This window comes from Oreochromis niloticus, linkage group LG14, assembly GCF_001858045.2.
Source record: "Oreochromis niloticus isolate F11D_XX linkage group LG14, O_niloticus_UMD_NMBU, whole genome shotgun sequence".
In the NCBI taxonomy this organism is placed as follows: Eukaryota; Metazoa; Chordata; class Actinopteri; order Cichliformes; family Cichlidae; genus Oreochromis; species Oreochromis niloticus.
The window spans coordinates 17671266-17698779 of record NC_031979.2 but is presented as its reverse complement, the minus strand read 5'-3'; the positions used below and the strand labels follow the sequence as shown (position 1 = coordinate 17698779).

General features: G+C 40.1%; 1 protein-coding gene across 2 annotated transcripts in view; it reads left to right on the top strand.

Annotated features, from left to right (window-relative positions):
* The window catches only part of pdgfd (platelet derived growth factor d), a 51569-nt gene extending 45183 nt beyond the window's left edge, over positions 1–6386 (top strand). For both annotated transcript variants that reach the window (XM_013269387.3, XM_005474649.4), the window contains 2 exons: positions 442–659; positions 4317–6386. In XM_013269387.3, coding sequence (XP_013124841.1) covers positions 442–659; positions 4317–4451 — 353 coding nt within the window. In that variant the 3' untranslated portion in view covers positions 4452–6386. The remainder of the gene's footprint in view (positions 1–441; positions 660–4316) is intronic.
* Positions 6387–27514: the final 21128 nt, after the last annotated feature.

Sequence of the window (27514 nt, the reverse complement as noted above, 5' to 3'; positions counted from 1 at the left end):
GCGTCTCTTTCGATCCTCTCTCCATCTCTACAGTCACTTGTCATTGCAATTGTCCCCATAACTAATAGTGTCTCCACCTCTCGACCATTTTCACTCAGTCAATATTAAGGATATTTTCAATGTAAATCACTGCCGTCCTTCCACGCCATTCTTCATTCTGTGCCTCCACTGTCCCACACATTTGTCTTTATCATCACATAAAGCAATAACTGACCTGTCTCTTTCAATCTTAATGTTAAAGGGAACTTTGCAGTGTAACACAGTATAAAAGGGCCATTTTCCTTAGTGTATTTCTGTCATACCATAAAACAAAACAGATTAAAAAAAGAGAAGATAATTTGCTGTTGTAGAAATTAGTAAATCTTGATAAAAAGCACAAAGCGAGAGGGAAAAAAAATGTGATAATTTATTAATTTGATACTTTTCTGCATTATTGTCAAGTTGATCTGAACCGGCTTCACAATGATGTCAAGTGGTACAGCTGTACTCCTCGCAACTACTCTGTGAACTTGCGAGAAGAGCTGAAGACCACCAACGCCGTCTTTTTCCCTCGATGTCTGCTGGTGAAACGCTGCGGGGGCAACTGTGGCTGTGGCACTACTAACTGGAATAATGGTTGTACCTGTCAGGCCTCCAAAACAACGCTCAAACTGCACGAGGTAGGTTTAGCACCATGGAGGCACTCACACAGAGTTCGGATAATTACAGATTTCCAGACCACACAGCATCACAAAGAAAGAAAGAAAAGACGTGCACGCTATACAGACACCCACACAGCCACACCAAGATATTTGTATCTCACAGAAAACCAGCAAAAATCTTTTTTATGTGGGGAAAAAGAGCAGGAAAATTAGAGGGTGTGAAAGGGAAATTTGCTAAATATTGCCTCTGCTGCATCTATCTGGTGAGCAATGCCTTCCAAAGATGTTTTCCATAAAGGCTCATGTGATATTTGAGACTTTTGATGTAAGAGATGGTTTTGCTACTGTTACTGTTGAACTATGATGGAATTAGATCAGCCATAAAAACAATAGTTCAAATCATAAACAGTTTAATGGGGTAAAGTAAGATATCTATTCAGTATTTTTCAGTGTATGTTTGTGCATATTGCAGCTGTTCTGTAATTATGCAGCAGTACACGGGGTCGTTAAGGGTTCTTCTTAAAAAGTCTAAAAATGAATTCAGCAAAAAATGGCCCTGAAATGTCTCACACTTCACAAACTTTTGCTGTCTTCATTAAATACTAACAGTGTGTTACTCCAGTCATCCGTCTTAACCGCTTCTCAGACTTGCATGTGAAACGTGAGAGCTCACTTTGAACATGAGAGGGAGCAACAAATCATATTAACCCTGATCACACTTGGCGATGAATGAGTCAATGGACAGAATGTATAATTGCAAAAGTACTATAATATTCACAAAGTCCAGTAATACAAAAAGCATATATATAAATATATATATATAAACATTTGAAAATCTTTTTCAACTCCATTCACCCCTTTCCGCTCCTTACTTCCTTTAAATTCAATTCAATTCAGCTTTATTCTATTCATGTAGCACCAAATCACAACAACAGTTGCCTAAAGGCGCTTTACATTCTAAGGTATAAAATACAGAGAAAATCCCAACAATCGTATGATATCATAGTGAGTGAAAAAAAGGTGAAGGTGAAGAAGAAATACTCAGTGCATCATGGGAAAGCCCCAGCAGCCTAGACCTAACTAAACTGTAAAAGTTGAGAAGGTGTCAGTCTCCCAAAACCACACTTGGAGCTAGTGCTGTCACGGCGGGGTGCGCCGGTGTGTTTTTTGAAACAGGACCCAAAAGCAGATGTAGACCAGGAGTTGCAGGTTTAAACAAAAAGCGATCCTTTATTTGGATGATGGCAGGAGTTAAACATGGAACCCTAAGCAAACTAAAAAACACTAAGAAACAAACACTATGAAGCTCTATGACTAAGACTATGACAATGACAATGACAATGACTAAGACAATGGTGGGGATAACAGACGACCTGACAACGACATTCAGAAAACAGAGGACTTAAATACACACATGAGGTGATCAGGGGAAGTGGAGACACATGAGGAAACAGCTGACTAGGATAAACATAATGATGCACAGGAAAGAGTAAAACTAACCACATGAACACAGAACACAAGACCCTTTTCAAAATAAAACATGAAACATGCAGACTTAGACACGACAACACAAGCTTAACAGGCCTAACACACATGACAGACTAGACAAGGAACCAAACACAGAAACCAACGAGACAGATGATGAATAATCACTAACCTTAACCTCCACTAACCCCTAAATAAGAACAGCACAAACTTATAACCAAACTAACACGACGAGTGCCACAGAACTTATCGTTAAGCATTGATATTTATCTGCAGCAGTCCTGTAAGAACATTTCTGCATCTATTACAAACAAAGAAAAACATTCCTATAATGCACTTTTATTATAGCTAAATGTAATATATCAGCACTAAGACTAATATCATATCAATCATATCAGATTACAGGCCCATAGTAGACTAATAAGATACTTTTTTTGTGTGTGTGTTACTCAGATGTATGAAAATCCTCAGATACATAGCAACATTTTAAGCCCAGTGAAATGCTGAGCTAGCAATACACTAGTAGGACTTTTATTATTTATTTTTTTATATTTATTTTTTTATCAGCACTCCCAAATCCAAACAAAAAAAACATCAATTAGGCCATAAAAATCATTATTTTAGATTTGTTCTTTGTATGGTGCAGCGAGTCTGGTTACAGAAATGTTACAGAAAGGTGAAGCAGGTTTATTCAAGCACGAGAACGACGTTTAAAAGTTCCACTACGTGCTAGGTACACGATGCTGTGGAAGTAAGAGAGTGAGCGAATGAAAGAGGGACTGAGAGGACTGAGAGGAAGTGATTTAGATGCAGAGTGAGGGACAAGCAGGGAGAAATTGGGCGAGTAGTAGCGAGGGCTGCATCAACAATGAAACAGCAATGCACCATCAGTCTCGCGCTTTCTCTCCACTTCTCGTCTCAGTGCTTTGTATGCCGCCTCTGTCTTTCTCTTTCTAATCTCTCCATATCTCCATGCATTGTAAGCATTCTGTCTCTCCCTTCCTCTCCCTCTCTCTGGGTTTCCATCATCCTTTCATTCTACCCAATTCCCATTTTCAATTTATCCCTTTGCAATCCACCATTCTTGTTCTTTAAGCCTGCCATTCATTCTTCTCTGTCACTTCCCTCCATCTCTTTGTGTCTTTGTTCTTGCATACCATCATTATTGAAACATAGTCCATAGGGCTCTCTCTCTCTCACTGTCTCTCTTTCTCTCACTGTTAAAAATCATACAATGACAATTTAGACAAAAGTGGGATTTGGGGTTGTAATGGTGCTATGTGTGTAAAAAAGGGAGAAAAGTGTATTGTGTCGGTACACATTGCACTGCAGAGTACAGAACCACTGCAGTTTGGGTTCTAATGAGTGTATTTGTGTGTGCGTCTAAGAGAGAGTAGGATACAGAGACTGAGACTTCCTTTGTTCACTCTTCTCCTTGCCGGTAATCACGGACCTGTAGCTGCCTCCTTCAGTGACTTAACTTCTCTAGAAACACGTTATTACTCACACTAACGTTTCACTTCTGGGAAGTCCTGACATTAATCATTGGTCGCCTCTCTTTCATTGAGCTTTGGAAAAAAAATTTGCTGCATCATTTGTGGAACAGTTTGTACTTTTGCTGTGTTTTTACATTAAGAGGAAATGCAGCAAATGGTCACTAAATCAAATGATGATGCCAGTGCTATGTATTTCCCAGTAAACATTTCTTTTGGTAACTTAATGTTTTCCTTATTACCTGATAATGGGAAAAGCTCCTGCTAAGGTTAAGACATGAACAGATTTTTAGTGTAGCCACTTATAATAAACAGGGAGAACAGAAACTCCCGAAAAGCCAGGAGAAGATGATTTTTCATGACTACCCCATCATCCTTGACTTTGTAATCTACATTTTTGACCTGCCCCACTTGCTTCAAAGCCAGGTTTTCTGACATATTCAAATCCTCTCAGGTAGCAGTTCCTCTTCTTTTGTTGTTGTTGTTGAACTCCTGTAGTGTTTTGTCACGACTGGTGTGCTTCCTCTTGATATTTTCTCTTTTACATTCAAACGGGATTCAACAAATACAATCACTTGACAACACAAAACAACGTTTGGCAACGAGACGGAAAACAAGAAAACAAGAAATAATTTGTGCCCATTTTCATTCCCATTCTGCGCCCTTACCATTTTTTTTCCCTCTGTGCCTCTTCTAGGTGCTGAAGTACGCTCCAGACCCCATTCGGTATCAGCGCCATCAGAGTCCAAAGGTTCGCTGGGTCATTGATGAAATTTTCCTCTCACATCATGAACAGTGTGAGTGCGCGTGTCCCTCCCAGCCCCCTCGCTGAGGCGGACACATCTGGAACTGTTAGACGAGTTGTCCTTTCTATCTATTTTGCAATGGACTTCATATAATAATAGCACCGCTGACAAACATGCAGCAAAGAAGAAGGTAACAATTGACTTGTAAACTGCAGCTCGCGTCATGACTTACCTTTCCTCTGTCTATGGGTCAAACCTGTAAATCCTGTAAATGCAACTCCCATCCCAATGTTTGCTATTTACCATTCCTGCAACTTGGTATTTCTGTCTTCACTGTTCGTGCTGCATTTAAACATTACATGTATGGTATGAGTGTTAATGTCTTCCAAAGAAATTCCCATTAAAGTCAATCCAATTTCTTTCCTCCCAAATTTTAAAACCGTCGTTGTTGTAAACTTAAATTTACATTTTGATGAAAGGATTGTAAGGGAGGCCAGCCTGATTGAACTGAACCTGAATTTTTCTCCAAGGCCTAGAAAAGAAGTCTTTTGCTTTTATTTCACATGTTTTGTTGCATTTTTTGTGTTAAAATAAGACTGTTTCTAGAAACTTCAGGCAACTGCCAGGAGCATGCTGAGATGAGTGAGTGTGAAACAGAAGGGGAGAGAGGGGGGGAGGGCGGGATGGGCTGAAGGAAGTTTACACAAAAATAACACTTTATCTTGATATGAACTACAACCTCCAGGCTAACTACAGCCCTCCACATTAACACATTTACATGCACACACATCCACTCCAGGCTTCCAAAACCCCAAACACTGTAGTTATTTATACAGGATCCTGAGGCTTCTTCTACTTTGTCTGGATATCATCCTCCTCGTTATCTGTCCGTCCATCCACACAGCTCATGCATCTTTCTTTTCTTTCTCTCTCGCTGCCTCCGACTCGAACACATCAAAGAAAATGTCAGATCCGGCTCCTGCACTGTGCCCAATTTTCCAAGCATTCCTGGCATTCCAGCTGCTAAGCGGAATTCTGCTAACGCGGATAAAACCGCGACACTTAGACCCTGAACGCACAGCAGAGGATAGAGAGAGGGAAACAGGAAGTTTATAGGAGAGGAGGCTGATGGAAAAGGGGAAATCGAGCCTTCTATTTGTAGATCACCAGCACGTCGGGATGAGAGGAGAGCGATGCTTTTATGATAGATTCACATTTTTTCTTCTATTTTCTAAATGCTCATGTGTGTCACAGTCTCACACACGGCTCTGTAAGTTTGCAGAGATCTGTGGGAATTACCGTGAGCGATGTTCTTGATCTCTGCTCATAACACAAGCAGCACTTGAGTGTGTGTATGCGTGTCAGTCCCCCTGTAGCAGCGCAGGAAGAGGTCCTTTTGTTTAAAGGGTGGAGGGTTACCAACAGTCTGTAAGAGCTGGCAGCGGATCCAAGCATGTGAATGCTCACCATGTGACTGTGTGTGCATGTGTGTGTGTAGCTGTCGGTTTAATAGAGAGTCAAAGCAGCAAAGCTAGACATTAAATGAAATGCTCACCATTGTAACACTGAATTATTATTAATAAATGACAAATCTGGGTAAGTTTAGGTAGAATGACAGATTTCTAAGGCGCTCTGCTGGTAAAGTGTACAGGTGTATGTAGAAGGGACTAGAAGTGACTACAGATACTTTACACAACAAACATCTGGCCGTAAATTATGATTTTTTTAAACAAAAGCCAAATCATCTCTTAGTGGCTAATATATATTTTTTAATTTCTATGTGTTGTTTCATTGTTAGACTTTTGGTACACTCAGAAAATTGTTTTTCCTATCGATTCTCATTGGGTTCTCATTGACTCCGCTTAGAGTCATCACCATCACTAATCAGCATATCAGAGACATTCTGCAAGTTAAATTCATGCTGTGTGTTCAACTGAGGTATTTCCCCACTGTTGTCATTGTGTTGGGGTCATTACTCAGAAAGTAATGTTTACACATATTACACAAAACACTTCTTAAAAGTAATGCAGTACATTACTTAATTATAACCAGGAAAAAGTAAATCATTAAACTACTCGTTATGTTACCTGACCCATGTCTTTGGACTGTGGGAAAAGGCCAGAGTACTTAGACAGAACCCACGCAGACGCTTAAAGAAGATGCAAACTCCACACACAAAGGCCCTGACTAGACGGCCAGGACCTTATTTCTTATTCTTACCATGCCACTGTGCTGCATTTACTCAAGTCATTTATGTTATTTCAACAAAATGTTTTGCCAGGTCAACATTTTAGGCTAAAACATTTTTAAATGCACATTATCGTGTTGAAATAACACAAATGACTCAAGTTAACTTTCTCCAATAAATCCAACTTAAGTGGAATCTTTAAAACCAACAGTAGTGAGGTTTGTTTTTTAGAGCGCATAAAGACATCAGCTGCTGCAATTTCTGGACCATGCATATAAAACAAAGGAATAGTTTTTACATGCAAATTGATGTATTATAAAAGTAGCAGGACCTGTGGTTGTGCACCCATGTGTGTGTGTGTGTGTGTGTGTGTGTGTGTGTGTGTGTGTATGTGAGCATGTGCATCCTGTGTCTGCCAGTTTGCTGCTGTTATCAGCACATTCCACTGTTGCATGCTCCAGTGACATGCTCTTTTTTCCATGTAGCTGTTTTGTTTTCTCCTGCAGCTCTTGAATATGAGATCACATGTATCTCAGCGTAAAACTTTAACTAGTTTATTAGATCAAACACAAACAGAGGGCCTTTGGGAACATTTGAGATTATCGTACCTTTCAAAGAGATTTATTTCAGAGTTTCCATTCTGAGAATTTCAACAGGTGGCTAAGTAGTTTTAACTCAGAGAAATGCTGTTGATGTCTGTTTTAACAAACAAAAGTCAACCTCTGTTGCTCCATTCAAAATATATTAAAGACAAAACTGTATGCTTTACCTAAATAATTTATTGTGTCTTTTTCTGTTGTTTTATTAAAAAAAAATCAGTCTGTTGGTTTTGATAAATAAAATATTTCAAGCATTATTGGCTCGAATGCTTTGTGTTTTGTTATTTTTCCCCAGCCAAAAAATGATTTTATCAGGTCTTTGCCCAGGTTTGATATGATATGTAACAATGACCTGTTTGATCACCTGTGCAAAGTAAATCTGTGGCAGTATTTTTTTTTTAGTGGATACCTCACACCCGATGTAGAGAAACGCTGAGAACTGCAAAGAGCGAACGCAAACACAAAAAGAAGCTGTCAGATACATTCCTCCACACAGGACACGGTTCACACAGGTCACCACTGAAACCGCAAATGCAATTTTTAAGAACAATGTAACACTAGTAGGTTCAGGAGGGGCTAAATAATCGAGCCAATCGAGTGTTTATTAGTTTTCCACAATCGCTTTTCAGGACCGCCTCCGCTTTGCTCTGATCCGGTGATTCAGCTGCAGTCCAGCAACTTGGGAAAGATTTGGACAGCTGGATAATCGGACTGAGCTTTTATTTTTTTCCTGCTTCGTCATTCACTCTGGGGAAAAATAAAAATAGAAAAACAAAATCTCTCTTTTGCTGCTTTATTTCCTGTAGCAAACTCAAACTTCTATATTAAAATGCACATTCACACATTGCTTTAAGTGTTATTATTTTTAAACATCTATCACAGGAGCAGTTTGGGGTTTAGTATCTTAACCAAAAACCATTTGTCATGTGAACTATAGAAGCTTGAGGATTGAACCACTGACATCCTCTCTATGCTACTACCTGAATCATGGCAAACACGCCAGATAAGTATAATCTTTCAACATGCAGGATTAATGTGTTAAAAGGAAATGTTATGACCAAAACCTCCAAGACTGTTTTTGCTGCCTGACCTCTTAGCAGTCTCTTCATGACTAATTTCTTTGCTATCATCACTCCCAGCTGAGGATTGTTAAACAGCTGCTTAGAGCTTTAAAAGTATTTAGGGGGAGCGTTCTGCAAACGCAGGTCACGCTTCAGTTTGAGGTCAGGTCTCTGGTCGGGCCACTTCGTCCACACCAAACTTGCTTTGTGCAGTGGTGCACAGTCATGTAGAAACAGGAAGGGGCCATTCCCAAACTGAACTTTGCAGTTGGCACAATGCAGTCAGACACTGTGTCAGATTTTGCATGGCCCACCACTTTGTAGTTAAGTTCCTGTTGTTCCTTATCGCTTCCACTTTGTTATAATACCACTAACAGCTTACTGTGGAATATTTAGTATTTAATTTCACAACTGAACTTGCACAGGTGGCGTCCTATCGCTGTACCATGCTGGAATTCGCTGAGCTCCAGAGAGCGACCCATTCTTTCAGAACTGATTGCAGAAGCAGTCTGCATGTCAAGGTGCCTGATTTTATACACCTGTGGACATGAAAGTGACTGGAACACCTGAATTCAATGATTTTGATGGGTGAGAGATTACTTTTGGTATTGTAGTGTAACATTAGTGCGCTATGACCCTTATTAGGTGCCGTGTTAATCACACAGAGCAGATTAAAGCAAATCGGCTGTGTGTGATGTTATCGTGAAAGTTTTTATACAGGTCAGCCTCACAACAACAAAGCTGCATCACGGGCAGAATGCTTAAGTCATCAGTAACAAGGGCTACCAGCTAATGTGACCCATGTCACTGTCACTACAAGGCTAAACACGCACACTGTTTGCTGGATTCATCTGTAGAAAAGAGTTCGCTGTTTCAAGTCGTAATACTGCTACCCTTCCCATTCTATCCAAGTCTTTTTTACATATCTTAAGGCTGTTTCCTGTCCCAGTTGTTGCTGTGGCAACCCTTCCTGTGCTCTTATCGTTAAACAGCAGTCTCCCCTCATACAGCCCGACAGTCACATCCCAGTACAAACAGCCAGACATTTGTCCATCCATCCACCATCCATCCATCCATCCATCCATAACTGAGTAGTTTTTGAGTTACCCAAAGAGAGAGAGAAAAAAAATCAAACAAAGTACACTCCCCTGAGTCCCTATGGACACGAAAAAGACTGAATATGAAACATAGAGCGAGATAAACAAGAGTGACCAGAATTAAGATTAAGCTTTAAAAAAGTGGAGTAAACAGAGAGAGACTGTAGGGAAAGGCAGATCAATCAGAAAAGAGAGAGAGAGAAGGTCAGAGAGAGACGGGGCATGTTGTTTGTTTGAGCCCATCATTCCTACACGGCTATTTTTGAGCCTGTCAGCAGCTTCTTATCTTTTCCTTGTGGGCAAACACACACAAAATGTCAACTCACTTTGTCTTACAGATTAGGCTGCCCTCGGGCTATTTTCATTTTTTTCATAAACATGCATACATTTAAATGACTGTCGTGCAGCCCCATTAGTGAGGCTTTCTCATTCTTGACCTGATTCTCTGCTTCCTCATCTGTGCCTTAACCCTCCACTCAGTCTCTACTCCGCTCGCTCACGCTCGTTTAGCACTTTCCTTTTGATCAAGGCGTGTTTCACGCGCGTTTCGTCTTTCTGTTATTTCCTTCTTATTCGCATTGACTCAGTCTCTCCTCTCTGTGGCGTAATGATTTCTGTCTTTCTCACAGCATCAGGAGGAATCATCACCCCGCGGTTAACTGAGAAACCAGGAAATTAAACCTGGAGGGAAACATTCAAGGACCTTCATTCAAACCTCTGTTATGATATTGCTCTCCTGCCACTTCTTGTATATTTTATATTCCTTTTGTCATCTCCCTTTCTCTAATGGCGTTTAAGTGTACTTCTGGAAGCAATGGTAAGGAGGCTGTCAATTTTCAATCTTTTTTTGTGATTTATTAATAATAGAGTTAGTATCTTACGATCATAATACCTCCCTGTGCTTGTGCTCTAACTGATTTTTATATATATATCGCCTTCTCAGCTGACTGGTGGTAATCCTAGATGATTTAATCTGGAAGATCTGAGGAGTCTGACAAAAGCAGAGGCAATGTTACAGATTAAACTGCTGCTCTTCCTTCTTATTTCCCAAGACTTTAAGTTATTCATTCCACTGATTGTTTAGTCACATTACAATCACCCATATTTTTCTAGTTTAAAGGTCAATCAAATGGCTAAATTAAATGTAGAAGGATTGCTCATTGTGGCCCTTCAGCACTACTGAAATGTTGAGCGTCTTTAAGCTTGTTTTGGTTTGTTGCCCTGACAAAGCTAGCATTAGAGGGCACATGGTCAATTTAAAAGCTTGCTTTTTAACATTTTTGTGCTCATACGAGCTGCAGTGCTGTTAAACTTGTCAACACTGAGTGCGTTTTTGTCAATCAAAACTTAAAGTTGAGTCGAAAGCATGATTTAATCTAGGGAGGAGGCTGAATTGTGCTTAATTAGCCTGGACAATAGCTGGGAAGGAAAGAGTTGGGTGAATTGATTAAGCAACAAACAGACTTCAGTGAGAAGAGAAATACACTTGACAAAGACAGACAGCGCCAGACAGGAAGATTTGAGGGGGGAAACCGATGGGAATTGACGGAGAGGAGAAGACTCATGAAGACAGAAAAAAAAGGCCTTAAGACAGAAGTGAGGCGTTTGAGAGAGAGACACACACAGAAAAAGCGACACATGGGCAGATGATGAGGAGGTGGAGGATAGCTGATGAAGTCATTGAGGCGTGTAGGAAAGAATGGTGAGAATATGACCCTTAACTGAGACACGATGTAGCGAGACAGCATTGCCCTACATCACACACAGTGTGAACTGACATGCAGCAGAGATGAATGGGAGGAGCGCTGTCAATCTGTCCTTTCTTTTAAAAAAAAACAAAAAAAATTGTCTCTTTTTCTCCAGACAACTTCCACGATAACAGAACAGCCTCCTTCTTTATGAGTGTTTAGTCTTCAGCCACTTTAATCACTCACAGAGTAACATGTGGCCGTTTTACTTTGTTGCCCAAACGCGGGTGAGGATTGTCCTTTGACCACTTTGGAAAACATTGCACAGTTTTTCTTCCCTTTGACTGATTCGTCTAATTGCCCTTTTTACTCATACGCACACACACACACACACACCCGCGACCTGCAGCCCCTCCTCCTTGTCCCTTGCCCCCATCTTTCCCCTCTTTCACACTACATTATAGAACAGCTTTCATTTAGGTATGAATATTAGATATTTCCTTTGAATAATGGAGAGAGACTTTATGTGAGGAATCTGCAGACATAGGGAGAAAAAAGGACAGTCCTGCTCGCGGGTCTTCACTTGCACATTTAAAATAGTCCAATAAAAATGACATTCTCACATCCAAACTGTCCCATTAAATAAATGATTTACTTAAAGTGCAAGGCAAGAATTCAGGTCTGTGTCTTTCTGTACACTGTGTTGCTTCAAAAGGTGGGAAACTGCGGGTGTCTGCCTGTGATGCAACAGCAGCTGTTTCTGATATACTGCAAAGAAAGGGTATTCTGAGTGATAACATAGTACAGCAGTTAGTAAAAAGACACCAATTTTTTCTTTATTGGGACATTTTATGGTGCTTGGTGCTCGCTAGACTTTATGGCGGTGGAATGCACTAAAAGTTTCACACATGGCTTCTAAAGAATGGAGACAAAAAAAACAAATATCAAACTTTCTTTTTTCAGTTCCCAAGAAGTCAGGTTTGAGAAATTACGTTTATAGTTGCATGATATTGGAGGAGAACAGGGAATTACAGAGAAAAAAGGAAAGCGAGGAGGGTACAGGAAAAAACAAATAACACAAGCCCCAAGGCACAGGATACACTCAAATTTGATAAAAGTGATTCAGTGCTGTGTGTGAGTGTGTGTGAGTGTGTACAGGTGTGTGTAGGTATTACTTATAAGAGTTCATTCTGGCAGGAACCTCATGGCACACTTGATTCTCGCAGCCTATTCAATTACCTGAATTATCCGGTGCACACACACACACACACACACACACACACACACACTCTGCTGTGTTTTTGGAACTTGAGAGGATATTACTTTGACTCCCATTCATTTAGTTGGGAACTTACCCTAATCACAAGTCACCATTATGTTCACAGGATCAATCATGTCCATGCGTCTCCTCATTGTAACAAGCTATGCAATATTCTCTGGCATGGAATATATTGCACAGCTCCTCATTTGCATAATCATTATGTCTTTATGCAAATCAGGAGAGTCAAGCGTGACTCAGCGCCTCTGGAAAATCCCAATAATCTTTTAAACTAACCTTTCCTTATCTAAAATGAACACAGAGTCAACTTTAAATGCTTTCAAAAACATGCCAGTGAACTATTTCTGTAATAGAAGCTAATTTTGCAACCGTGTTGCAAAATTTGTATTTTATTTTAAATCAGACTGTATGTAAAGAATGGACACCATCAGCATGATATTACCAATTGATTTTGGCCACCACCCTGTTGTTTTTTAAGGAGCTAAGAGTGATCATATTTACAAGGATAGGAAATTGTATCCATAGATTCATTAGCATTTATGCACAGTCGCACATACCTGCTAGTGAATGTTAAATAAGCTAATAACTTCTCTTATCAAAACTGGTGCTCTGACCTCTTGGCCTGTAACTCACAGCAGGCTTTGATTTTTTGTCACATAATCCCACACAGCAAACCTGGTTGTTCACTGGCTCATAACAGACATGAAACTCAGCAGACAGCTGTCAGGTACAGCTGCCCTGTATTGGCACACCTGCCAGTCACAGAGTCGTTGCAACTTTAAGACTTAGCGGCACATGAATGGACGAGTCATTAAAAAGTTGATAGCTTGAGTTAATGCAATCCTTTTTGTACAGACTACATGTCTTTAATGCTTGTCATGTGGGCATTTTAACACTGCAGTCTATGGGGACTGACTCGCTTTACCAGCCTCAAGAGGTCACTCCAAGAACTGCAGTTTTTGGTACGTCCATGAAAACCTGCAGAAAACCTGCAATTATTTTTTGTTTAGTTAGCCGCAGCTGAGTGTATACATGGTTGTACGAGACTGCTGTACAGGGATAACACCTGCCAATTATCTCCTATGAGAGTGTCTAGTAGCATGTTCATCTTCTTTTGAATGCTGTGAAGTGGCAACAACACCCTGACGTGAACATGTACTATCACATCTATCCTTGTGCTTATTTTAAGCTGCATCTTCATGCAAAATTTTAATAATTTACACTATACGGGATCCAGCTTTTTAAAAGCACCTGTGTCAGCTGTAGAAAACCCAGCACTGTGTTCTACATTGCATTAGCAGTGGGATGTAGAAAGGATTAAGGCTGGATGACAAGAATGTTACTTATATGCATCAAAAAATAACTTTTACATATGCTCTTTAGGACATTTTCTCTTGAATTCATCATAAGTTGTAAGCTTCAAAAACAGAAAAGCCAGAAATTCTAAAAGAAGTCATTTCTATACTCAGATCAAATACAACAAGCCTCACGAGGAAAGTGGCGATAAGACGAAGCATCTCATCCCAAAGCAAACCACGTGATCTCCCAGGCCTGCTGATGGTTCTGTTATTGATTTGCATGTATTGCAACCAAACAAAAAACACAATTATTATTGTTAATGATTATTTAAAAGGTGTATATATGAGTATTCTGTACACTCACATTTAGCCAAAAACACTGAATATTTCAATTATTAGTGAAACAATGATCTTAAATGTAGGGCTAACTGTAAAGTTGAATTCTGCAATTCTCTGCACAGCGTAAAGTGCTCCCACATACTTGCTAACTGTTCAAATAATTACTCTGAATTGTATATGTCAACACGGAGCTCGCTTTGTTTAATGGGGACAGGATGGTGAGAGCAAAAATCCCCAGAGGGATTTGCACCCTGATCCTTCATGTTGTGAGGAAATAAGGCTAAAATAAACGTGCTTTCACCCAGGTTCAAATCTTGGCAGCGATGTATTTGGCTCAGCCTGTGCAACAAACAGAGTTGGCAGTGACTGCAGATAGGAACACTGCCAGTCATGTCCTGGTCACTGTATGGCTGCCAGTGGTTGATCAGGACCCCTGTTTTGAAGGGATGGAGCAATCTGCACGAGGCAACATGAAACTCTCGATGTGAAGCTCCACACTGTGTATCTGGTAACTGCTGGTCTATGCTCTCTTCAGAGAATGAGAAGGCTTGGCCTGGACACAGACTACAAACATACATGATGTGAATGTGTTAATGAACTGCTTTTTTCTTTTATTCCACATGCCTGTGTTAACAGTGCTCTGTGTACTACTTTTGGATGGCTATCGAGCCACTACAGATGAAAACTACTTGCAGAGTCAAAGTAAATTTCAAGTGCACATGCATTGGTCCTGAGCCTGTAATATAAAATAAGTTCAGCATCTTTATATCTGCATGCACTTACCCCAACATCTTCAGTCAGGATAATACACAATGCTCAACTAATTTCAACTAATATCGACTCATCAAAAGTTAGCTCAGGGTTTCCTCTACGGGTTTAGATGAAAGAGGTAGTGTTGGCAGCATCTGACCAATCACAAACATGGATAATTACTTTCGGCAGAGCTGCTGATTTCACTAAGAAAGATTAAATTAGAAAATTAGAAAAATATGAAGCTATTAGACTCCAAGAAGGCTGCATAAGCACACAATAGTCAGAACTCATTCCCCGACCTGATGGCGAAGGGAAATAATCCTCTCATCCACTGGAAAAATCCCCAAAGTTCAGGTAGCAAGCCGAGGAGATGCAAGAATACCCATCTTGCCTGCAACCTCTCACTGACGGGATCTGCAGACTGGCACAGAGTCTATCCCCTCTCCATGAGACTGGTTCCAGAGCCCAAGATGTGCATTGAGGTGAGCCCAGCTATATCTCAACTATATCAGTCTCCTTCCTCACCAGAGAGGTGATATTCCATGTCCCAATAGTTAGCCTCAATAACAGGAGATCGGACCACCATGGCCCCCGCTGCACAACATACATTGCACCCAACCCTTACAGTGACTCCTGGAGGTGTTGGGCAGGTCTATGTTGTTATTTTGGGCAGGGGCCCATGGGCTAAGGCCCGGCTCCAGGGTGGGGCCCCGGTAAATGTATCCCAGGCAGGGTACATTGGTACGAGAGAGTTAAGCATGAAAGCAAAGTTGGAGGAGATGGCTTCGGAGAGGAGGAGACGTCCTCATGGCCTGGACCCGGATAAGTGAAAGAAAATGGATTGATGGATGGATGGATGGATGGATGGATGGATGGAGCAGTTAAACACAATACAGACTGAAAACAACACAGCTGCTCCAGACAAAGCAGCAATATAAGAGGAAAAGCACTGTACAGTAGTTATGAGTGTGTGAGTCAGTAAGACTGGCGAAAACTACTATATTAATAATATTTTGGCCTATTTGAGACTAGGAGAGAAAACTAGGAAAAAGGTTACCTGTATAAGTTAACCAACTTCTCAGTATCAGAACTCTATTATACAGCACGGGAGAAACTGATGGATTATAATGAGTATTTGATTCCATTAGTGTTTAAGAGGCAGTTATATTGCTTATTTCAGCTGCAGCCTCAGCAGTGTCTCCCAGTAACAGTCTGAGAGAAAGTAAAGAATAAATCTAAAAACAGATTTTAAATACAGAATTAGTCTACATGCAAATTTGATGTAAGGTCAATTTAAGGATCATATATTAATGCTTATCGAAGAATAAAATTGTTTGTAGCCTACAGGGAAAAAAATCAAGAAATAAAATTCCTTGTAAGAATTTATATTTCTTACTGATCATCAGGGAGATCTGAACACAATAGACACAAAAAAGACTTTACACCTTCCTATCATCGTTTTCATATTTCCATTCAACACTCTGGCCAAGCTCTGAAAACATTAATGTTTTCCGTGATCATACTCTTGTTTATCTCTCCCTTGAAGAAAGAATATCAAATAAAACAGAGTTAAAACACACACTTGTCCACTTCTGCAGATAAACAGAGGGAACATCGTGAAGACTACCACAATAAAAGTATAATAGAAGGAAAGCTCTTCAAAAAGAACACTTTGATGATCTCACAATCGTGTTCACATCAGAGCAAGAATGTGTGTGTGGTATGTGGCTTCTCTACAAATTACAAATTATTTTTGTGTGCACGTGGAAAACCCATCCTGGAGCTTTGGTCAGACAAAAAAAGGCAAAAAAAAAGAGGTGCAAAAAACAGGAAACACATGTTAGCAGGGGCTACATAGCTCACCTTTGAGTATCTATCGCACACAATGTATTCTGAGAATGTTTTGATAGTCCTAGGGTTGTGTTGATAGATTCATACAATAGAAACCCAGAAGATACAGAGCAATATCTCCTATCACATCAAAGTAAAGGTAAGGTAAATGTGAGAAGCACTGCGCCTCTTCTGTTTAATACCAAAAACTGGGAAAGAAACATGATTTATCAGAGACAGGACTTAGAGCAGGACTGAGATCCTACTGTCACGCCAGCTGTGGGCCATTAGCAGATTAGCAGCTCTGGCTCAGTGCACCACTGTCAGTGAAAATGCTAATATGCTAATGCTAATGTTTAATATGTGTACAAAAACACAAAGTACAGCTGACGCTAATGGTAATGTTGTGTTACGTTTGAACCAGAACTCCCAGGACACTGATGCAAGACGTGACACTGGAATTAACTTAAGAGATTTATGACAGTAATTCAGACTGACTCAAATTCAGGGTGACTGAATCAAGAGGCCAAGGATTGTGAGTACTGCAGAGTGGGCATGCCAGACTAGAACGGAGCACTTGACGCTGAGACGCTTGCTGGCACAAAGTAAAGGTCTAGGGCACAGGAGAGCCAAGGTTATTCAGACGAAAAACAAAAAATCAATACACAAAACAGAGAAGGAGAAATTCACGAGGGAGCCTGAGCAATGCGAGTGACAGAACGATCTGGAAACGAGTGTGAGAAAGAGCCAGGGTTTAAATGCAGCATGTGACTGATTAGCTGACTGGAGACAGATGTTAGAGCTACAGAACCAGGAGGAGCAGGTTGCCAAAACCCTGGGGAGACACAGAACCCCCCACACTCACACACACAGTGGACAGATAGCAAGAGGCAGGTACGCATGGAAAGCATAAAGGACCAGATATTTTTGAAGTTTGAAGGTATTGGATAAACTAAAGTGAGAAGACCTCCAAACTGATGAGGATTCACCTTAACAGGGAGATGAATATGTGTGCTGGTGTCACTGCAATAACAGTAGACCAGCGGGTTAGTATTGGATTTTGTGATAGGAAAATAAGTAACAGGTCCATCGGCGAGCCATTACCCAGTTAACCTTGAAGGTGAGATCTCTAATACATGTTTCACTATTAGATGAATGAATGTTTTTTAATCCAAACTACAATCTTTTCTTAATTCTACAAAGTAATTTAGTTGCCTAAATATTAACCATGTGAAATAGTAAATGGACTGGTACATATTTATAGTCTAACTGAGCACCCAAATCACTTTTTACAAGCCTCATTCACCGAATCATACACATTCACACAAGCGCCTTTTCAATGCTTTAACAAGTTGTCCACCACGTAAGCACTCCGATGAATGGATCTGAGGCAACTCGGGGCTCAGTATCCTGCCCGATACGTCGACATGTAGACTGGAGTAATCGGGTATCGAATCACAAACCTTCTGATAGGTAGACAACCTGCTACCAGCCAGCAGCTGTGGCTCAGGAGGAACAAGCTGTGTCTTCTGAAGCTTAAGCATCATAAAAGTGAAAGTAAACTAAGCTGAAAGCACCAGCGTATGTCCAAAAAGTGATGCCATGATCCAAAGTCATATCACTTGCCTCCACCAACCTATCTGTCTTCTTACATCCAGTGCTGCTTGTGTTTGGGTTTTTTTTGCGGAAACACATTATTTCAATTCAGCAAAACAGCACAACCACCATGAAATGAGATGGTACATCCATACTCAGCCTGATAGTGTTTGGAGGAGGATTTCTTCTGGTGATACTTGTGGGATCAACAGCTGTAGAGAAATGTGCCCAGAAACAACAACAGAACAAATCCAGAGATCACCACAGTCATGTGTCTGGACACTCTGCATACATGTACCCAACAACTGACAGAAATTGGACCAATGGTGCCATTTCCTGCCTACCTACAAGGGTAGGTCTTTCCTTTTCAGGGAAAATAAACTGAATACTCCCAGTGCAGTGTAACAAATTTCATAGGTTTGCAATTATATTCCCAATTGCTCAGTTTCAAATGCTTGAGTGCTATCTATACTCACTGATGATCTGATTATAGATTATGGTTAAAATATGCACAACTTTATCACATCAAGACAGAAGATGTCATTAAATTTAACAAGGAGGCATTTCTGATCAGTTACACGCAGCAGTGTGTGTTAGCGAATGACTGAGGCTTGAAATGACAGATGGGAAGCTCTGATCATTCAGATTATCACATCGATGTCCTTCAAACTGAGAGTGACACACATTTTTTGGACATAAACCTTCCTGCATGCCCCAAATTTCAACTTTGATTTTACAGATCTACTAAATCACATGGAACATCTGTCATAAGAAAATCGCTGTTTGGAGGACAACTTATATATTAGGAATGCATTTTAATATTGAAGAAGTCTTGAAGAATGTCCTGTCCTGAAGTCTTGAGTTTATCTTAAGTACAAAGGATCTGCACCAAAAAGCCTTTTTGCTCAGTGGCTCTTATGTTCCAGCATTGTACATCTCATGATGCTTGAATGAGCCTGAGACTTATTCGATAAAACTCTATAAGCAGCTAAATAAACAGCGAATAAAAACTCCACTTAAACTGCAGCTGCAGAGACATCTGTGCTCTTTGAACAAGTAAACACAACAACCATCTCACTTTATCCTTGGCTACCTTCTAAAAACCCTTTACATTCCAAGGTTGTTTCCCTGACTTTGGGGATAAACACACAGCCACTCATGTTATGGGAAAGTTAACCGCACTACAGACCCTGTTTACTTTGGGCTCTGGTATTTCAGCAGGTGCTGTGAAAGAATGCAGTTGAGTTTAGTGGAGTTTCTCTATAATAATGGTTATATAGAGTTTCAGGATGAAGGTGAAATGTCTCCTAAGGAGACTGGATTCAATATGACTGTTGTACAATACATGTAGCATCAGTATACAGCAAATAAAAATTCTGAATTTTATTCATTCTTTTATTCATTTCATTTCAATTGAATGAATTTTAAATCCTTATTCTTGACAATTAGACACTTAGGCCTCATCATATCTTAAAGATTTCATAGTGTCCTATAATCGAAGCAGAGCACTCCGCTCTCAGACTGCAGTCTCACTTCTGATTCTGAGTTCTGGGAGGCAGAGCCTTCAGCTTTCAGCCCCCTCTCCTGTGGAACCAGCTCCCACTTTGGATTCAGGAGACAGACACCCTCTCTACTTTTAAGATTAGACTCAAAGTATTCTGATAGAGCTTGTAGTTAGGGTTGGGTCAGATGACTCTGAACCCTCTATTACTTATGCTGCTACAGGCTCAGGCTGCTCATATTATACTCTATAGCCCTTATGAGCTGCTGAAGTTGGACCAGATGTCACAAAAGAGTAAGTTTGAATGCTCGATTTAGGCCATTTGTTAAAAAAAAAAAAAAAAAAAAGCAGGACAGCAGTAATCCAGCATGGAGTTTCGGTTGTTAGCACTGTTGCCTCAGATCAAGAAACTCCCAGTTTGAAACCTGAGTAGGGCCCTTCAGTGTGGAGTGTGCCGTTGAAAACCACACTAGGTTAAGGCTGCCCCTGTCAGCCCAGGACATTCCTGGAAAACACATTTTCAATCTGAAGAGTTTTCTGGTTAATAAAAGTATTTTTAAAAAAACAAAAAAACATCACATTATCATTATAATAGAAGTTCAACGCTGCAAATACCCAATTGTACAAAATATGCAAACACTTACTGGTGTTGCTGTCATAATTTTTTTTAAAAACACTAAGTCTTTACATCAGATCCTAACAAGATAAAATTGAAAAGCATCTTCAGAACAGCTTGCCCATAATAGACACTTCCTCCAGAACAGAAGTGTCTTCAAGGCCAAACAAATCAGACACGACTTCACCTACTGAGTAAGCAACCGGCACAAACTGAACGCCTCCGAGCAACACTCCCCTCTGCGCAACAAATTTATGCTTCCCCACCAGTATCGGCTTTTTGACAAGATCTCCAAAATGCAATCACTTCCTTCTTTTTATTGCTGTCAAAATCCTTTTTGTGCAAAGCAACTCCAAAAAAAAAAAAGATGGAGAGGACAGACCTCAAAGCTCAAACAAATTGTACAAAGCCATTTGGAGGGCTAGGTGACCACAACCTCCTCTAGTCTATTCTCCAACTGTGTGAGGCATTGCACAAAACTGTGGGGGCGGAGCCAAAAATGCCCTTTTTCATTATTGTAAGACAAGATGTTTCCCATCATCTGCATTGTTAGAACACAGTAATTTCAAGGACGGCTTTACCTACATTTCAGTAATGATGACTGTTATTACAGTTTATTACTGTATTGTTTGCTGTTATTACCTGGATGTGAGCATTTTTCTTAGTGTGATAATCACCCTGCATGCTACAGAATAGTGTAATGGCATTTTGCTTATCTATGTGTGTGTTTGTGCATGAATGCACGAACCACCCACCTCCCCGCCCCCCCTCGCGGACAGGTTATCTGCCCTATGAAAGGAAGTCTGCTCTCTGACACCTCAGCGTGACTGCCATAACTCATAACTTACAGCAGCCACAACACACACACACGCACACACGAACAGATACAGTGTGCAGATAACAATAAATGAATGCACTCAGCTCAACACACATTTAAAAAACAGAAGCCCTCAGAGAGACACACACAACTCCACTAAATAAAGTCCAGACTGGCTGCCCTGAATGCCCTTCAGCTACATAATTTACGGTGAGTGTCTGCGAGTGTCTGACCTGTTTTTGATGATGTTGGTGGAAACTTCCAGAGCATTATTCATGTCTGTACAAAATCCTGACTCAGGGACACGCATTTTTTTATTCGAGTGTAATACAATGTGCTTGACGGGAAAAGTTTATTTGGCTTTTTTTGACTTGGCGCTTCTAATGTGAAATGTGTTTATCTAAGATAATTGCAACCACATTCTGCAGTGCGGGGAGTCAATCATGTAGTGTGATAAACCGAGCTCGAGGCCCAGCTGCTGATTCTCAGTTGCGGTGGTTAGTATTAACAACCATTTTTACTTTAACGCTCAGCCAAGTTGTTTGATCAAACCTTGACATCGGCAATATAATTTAATGGCGCTTTAAGAAATGACGAGGCATGGTGTATGATTTATCTACCCCTGTGGTAATTTGCTGTCAAGATTCATCACCGTTCCATATTTTATTGAAAACTGTGATTATGGTGAACTTGATAAAACATGCAGACAGGATGTTTTTGTGCTGTACCTGTGGTGTGCTAGACTTCATTCGCATCATAGCGTATCATTCCGATGTTTAATACATACATGCACGACGTAGCAACAGATTCGCGGTGTGAGGGAAATCTCATAAAATTGACAGATTTATACTTTAATGAGGCAACTTTGAACAGACTTCAGCTTCTGGACAGATACAGTTCTTAGCCATTAATTAAATCTGCCTTTAAAGCCACAATAAGAGAAATTTATTACCACTAGATGTTGTACAGCATACTAAACCAAAACAAGGCCCTTCAGCCACACTTTCTACTACACACACACACACAACGTATGTTGTCCAAAAATGTCCAAAAGCATTAAAAAGTTTCTTTAACCAGAACTTAAAGCCTGAGCCCAACATCTAAAACACACCAACCCCACACCATAATGCCCCCTCCACCAAACTTTACACTTGGTACATTGCAGTCAGACAAGTACTGTTCTCCCAGCAACCACCAAACCCAGATTAGTCCATTGGATTGCCTGATAGAGAAGCGTGATTCTCCACTGCTCTAGAGTCCAGTGGTGACGTGTCTTACACAACTGCATCTGCAGTTTGCATTGTGCTTGGTGATGTGAGGCTTGCATGCACCTGCTCGGACATGGAAACCCATTCCATGAAGTTCTCTACACACTGTTCCTGAGTTAATCTGAAGGCCACATGAAGATTGATCTGCAGCAATCGACTCTGCAGAAAGTCTTCAACCACTGCCCACTATGCACGTCAGCATTCACTGATCCTCCTCTATGATTTTACCCGGCCTACCACTTTGTGGCTGAGTTGCTGTCATTCCCAATCGCTTCCACTTTGTTGTAATACCACTACCAGCTGACTGTGGAATATTTAGTAGTGGGGAAATTTATGCCTGGGCTCATTGCACGGGTGACATCCTGTCACGGTACCACTATGGAACTCCTGAGAATGACCCATTCTTTCAAAAATATTTGCAGAAGCAGTTTTCATGCCTAGTAGCTTAATTTTACTTTCCTGTGACCATTAAAGTGGTTGGAACACCTACATTCAATCAATTAGATGAATGAGTAAAAACTTTTGGCAATATAGTGTAGATTTTCAAAGGGAGTGATCCCCTACTCAGATCCCAATACTCACAGAGGAGTGTGGCATTATTTACTGTTAAGGACACAGTTGTATTTTGGTAAAAGATCTATAGTCACTTAGAAAAGTGCATTACCCTTTTCTCTTTTTACTTTTACTAACACATATATTGTGCTTTTTACTCAATTTTGGCACTAGTAGTACTTTTCTTACAATGTGCATCATTCACCCCTTCACACCAGCATTGTTTTCTATGCCTAAGCACTTTTTACCTAACATTTTACACTCCAATAGATGCATCACAGGCAACTCCGGTTTCAGTAACTTGCCCGAGGATACTTCAACATACAGGCTGGAATAGCCAGGGATCAAATCGTTGACCTTCCGCTCTACCTCCTGAGCCAAAGCCGCCTCCTATATCCAGTCAACCACTTGCTGTGACACTCTCGGAATTCCTTCCACCAAGAAGGTTTCAGTATATATGCTAACTGCATGTTGTGTATGCTGGCACAGTGTGGATTGAGATGGTACGTAGGTGGGTATTTATACTTCACATGGCTTCTGCTTTGTTACTATGTTTGTTTGTTAAAACATGTGAAAGTGACATGTTTGCAACTGTTGTGAGATGCTTTATGAATACAGAATAAAGTCCTAATAAAACAACTTTCTTTTTTTCAAAGCCAACATTGTATCTTTACAGAGCTCAAAGCTGTAGTCTTTACATGACTCAGTTGACTTTCGTTTTGAACCAAACTTGAACTCAAGAAGATTCCTTTTGTCTTTAAAGCAATGAGTAATATGCTTTCCATTCTTAAAAGCTATGAGCTCTCTGAAAGAGCTCTCTTGCACTCTTGTTGTCTTGTTTCTCCGAGGTCAGCTCATAGTTCGAAGCGTTTCTCCTGTCTTTTTATCATGTTTTTTTTCCATAATTAATAATAAATGTTCATAATAATAAATGTTTTGCATTTTATCTGTGTGATTGCTAAGTAAACAGCTGTGTAAAACTCATCTGTTGTCACAGGAAAAACAGAAAAGGTCTTCTTTCATTTCATGATGTATCAAATGTTTTTATTTGGTGAAAGGTCTGGACTGCAAACAAGATAGTTCTCCACCTGTCTACTATGAAGTCATACTGTTGTAATAGATGTATATAGTATACCATTGTCTTGTTAGAGTATGCAAGGCTTTCCATGAAAAGAGACATTGTCTAGATGGGAGTATATGTTGCTCTAAAGCCTGTATATACCTTTCAACACTGATGATGCAATTCTACATGTGCAATCTGCAGATAGAATTGGCTGATATTACAAAATGCTACCAGTGACTCGACAAAGGTGGACTGAAATATAGCACAGAGACACTTGATGCATAATTGCAGGGTGCAAGATGCAAGCAGGCAGCGCATATATACTGAGCGCATCTTGTGGGACTTCCAGATGCAGATAGACAAACTGGTGATGGCTAATCAACTGGACATAGTAGCGGTGGACAAGCAGAGGAAGGTGGCTGCAGTGAAAGATGTAGCTACAACAAGTGATAGCAACATCAGGAAGAAGGAGCATGCAAGGTCAAGCAATAGAAAGGGCTGAGAGAGGAGCTAGGGAAGGTATGGAGAGCGAAAGCAACAGCGGTCCCCATGGTAACTGGAACCATGGGGGCAGTGATCCCAAAACTGGTGGCTCCAGCAAATCTAGCTGATCCAGACCTAGAAGCCAGCGTAGCCAAATTCAAGCAAGTTCATTCACCCTAAGTTCAGCTCAACCAAGTTTATTTCAAACACCTTGTCTGAAATGAAGAGGTGGATACTGTCAATGGCTACAGGATTTACTAAGTCCAATACACAGACACACAAGTTATTTTTCAAAACTCAGAAACAGGCTGAAAGGCAGTTTCCAGCACTTTGTGGAACCACTCAGGAACATCCTAAATTTCTGACAAGGTCCTGAGAATTGTAATAGCAAAAAGCAAGACGGAAAAGGCAGAAATCTGACTTGTGTGCGTAGGACTGTTAAAAGCATTTCAGAGCCATTAACACCATTTTCTCTCCCTGCAGTCTTTTAAAGGCAATACAGTCTGACACTCTTTCAGACTTGATGTGTGCTGTGACTGTGTATCTGTTTCTAACAGAAAGAGTGAGATTGTGTTGGATGACGATGAGTCAACTTCACACTCCTCCCTTAAAGAAGTTGTCATCTTCCTCAGCCTATCCCTCTCTCTTTTTCTTTCCATCTTCTCCATATTTGTCTAACTCTAGGCAGATGTGAACGTTCTCCCATTTCTTTCTTCCATTAGAGGAGCCCTATTCAGGCATATTAGTTTTTTCTGACTCACAGCTTCCATCAATTTCTTTCTCTCCACGTTGCCCTCCTGAAATTCTTTCTCCTTAGTGTTTTGACCTTGTCTTCCATCATATTAATTCTTACTTTTCATCTTATCTTGTTATGCTCTTATTTCATCTTCTGTCTGCACCGGTAATATTTTCCCATTTTCAATTCTATGCAAAGAAATGTGACAATGAAATGTTTAGCTATGCTAAGACATAGAAATTTAACATTTTTTACTTTCTCCACACCTGATGGACTAAAAGCCTACCACGAGAAAGGTATTAACAAATACTTGCACATCTACTCAGTATTTGATATCACTGAAATGTATTAAAGGTGCCAAAATATAATCCAACCCTAAATTCACTGCATGTCTATACTCAGATTTCTCGGCGCATTCTTCATTGGTTCAGCTGTTTTGTCAGACTGCATCTCGTCTGCCTGCTTGGCTGAGTTTATCTTTACTAATGAAGCATATTAGTGACAGAAATGCTGAGCTAATCTTTCCCTGGCTACAGCACTGAGCAGAATTGCAAAGACAACTGAAAAGACAGTTTCCTGCTGGCCGTCTAAACTCTGTTGCATGATCTGATCTGAGTTATCTGAAGTTCAAATAGGAGCATCCCAACAACATTTGGCATCCTGGCGAGAAGGATTTATGGTAATGATTTAAATATATCTTAATCACGAACAAAAGTTTTCAAGGCATTTGGGGACAACTGCAACAATTTTGTGTTCCTCAAGACAGAGGATTGGGAAGAGATACTGTGGGACAAGTCTCAGTAACACTCTGCTGATGCAATCCTGACGATATAGACGAAAGTCAAAGATAGCAGTGTCTTACACTGAAATTCATTGGAACATGCACACAAGAAAACAGTTATGAGCATCATTACTGATTCACAGTCTGACATAAAGCTACGTAATTCTTGTTTCATAAACACAAATATATAATATATGTTAGCATGCACAGGAATAAGAATTTTGTCAGGAAAAGGTTGACGACAGGCAGTGGAAAAGAAGCAAAATTCACAAAAGAGTTCGACGACAATAGCACTTTTTCAGCAATGGACAGACACCTTCCTCACTGTATTCATTGTTAAGTCAATCAAAAAAATGGACACATCTTGAAAAAGACGTGAAAAAATGTGCATGATATCTGAGACTGAGAAGGACTTGAGGGTGAACCTTTAAAGCATTTTGGGCATTTGGAATTCCCCAATCCCGTTTAAAGCTGGATTTCATTTAATAATCATTATTATTTTAACTTTAACCTTGTTTTCGATCGAGTTCGCTTCATAAATTAAAGGGCAATTCACCTGAAATATTACAATCTAGTTATAAAATGCAATCCATTTTTTGTTCCTGGAAAAATAAAAGGGATAGAGGGACAGAGAGCCTGCTGTGTTTGTTTACAAAGTAATAGGCAAATTTATCAATCTTATTTTGATATATAGCGGGTAGAGCTTCCTGAAGTGCAGTGCTATGTTGCTTTAAGTCTAATAGCTCAGTCACAGTAAAGTGAAAATAGGATGGCAAACTTCCATCTCAGAGATCGTGACAACCACTTTGCTGTCACAAGACAATTCCACAGGTCACTTGATGGGAGTCAGACAAATTCACTAAGCTCTGAAAATTATTGCCTAATTTATTAACATAGATTGCCAACATGCTGTCAGTCTACGCTGATGAACACAACTGATCTGTAATTGTCTTTAGAACAGGAGCCTTGACTCAACCGCTAATCAGATGGATATATTCTGGTTATATTCCTATATAAAAGCAAGATTACAGAGCACCTGCATGATTTCACTGTTAAACTACCATCCTGCGGCAATTACATCACTATCTGTGAAGGAAATTCTGAATTTCTGTATCAGATCTATGAAGTTCTGGCTAGACTCTAAATGCAAGTAGTTTTTGTAATGCATTTCTGTTTGTAACACTTTCTATGTACCTGTGAACTGTTAGCATACAAAAACCCAGAGACGTTTAGATTAACTAGACTGAAGTAAAATATTTGCAAAGTTTCATGTTATTTCAACACTTTCCCCTTAACACCACAAATCCCTTAGCTTCTAAAAATCTACCTATTAGCCTGAGCAATAAAAGAAGCAAATTGTGCACAATTATCATATTTATTTAACCAACATGTGCAACACAAAAAATTGAGTTTCTGGTGTTCGTTTGAGGCATTAATTTATGCAACTTTCCCATCAATTAAACAAAACAAAAACAAACTTCCCTTGGCAAAAAGGGTAACCAAAAAAGCTTTAAAAATCACAGGTATGGTACTTGCATATTGGTAAAACCTGCAAAAAACATATTCAGTGCTGATAACACAGTTAAGTAGAAGCTATTACTACT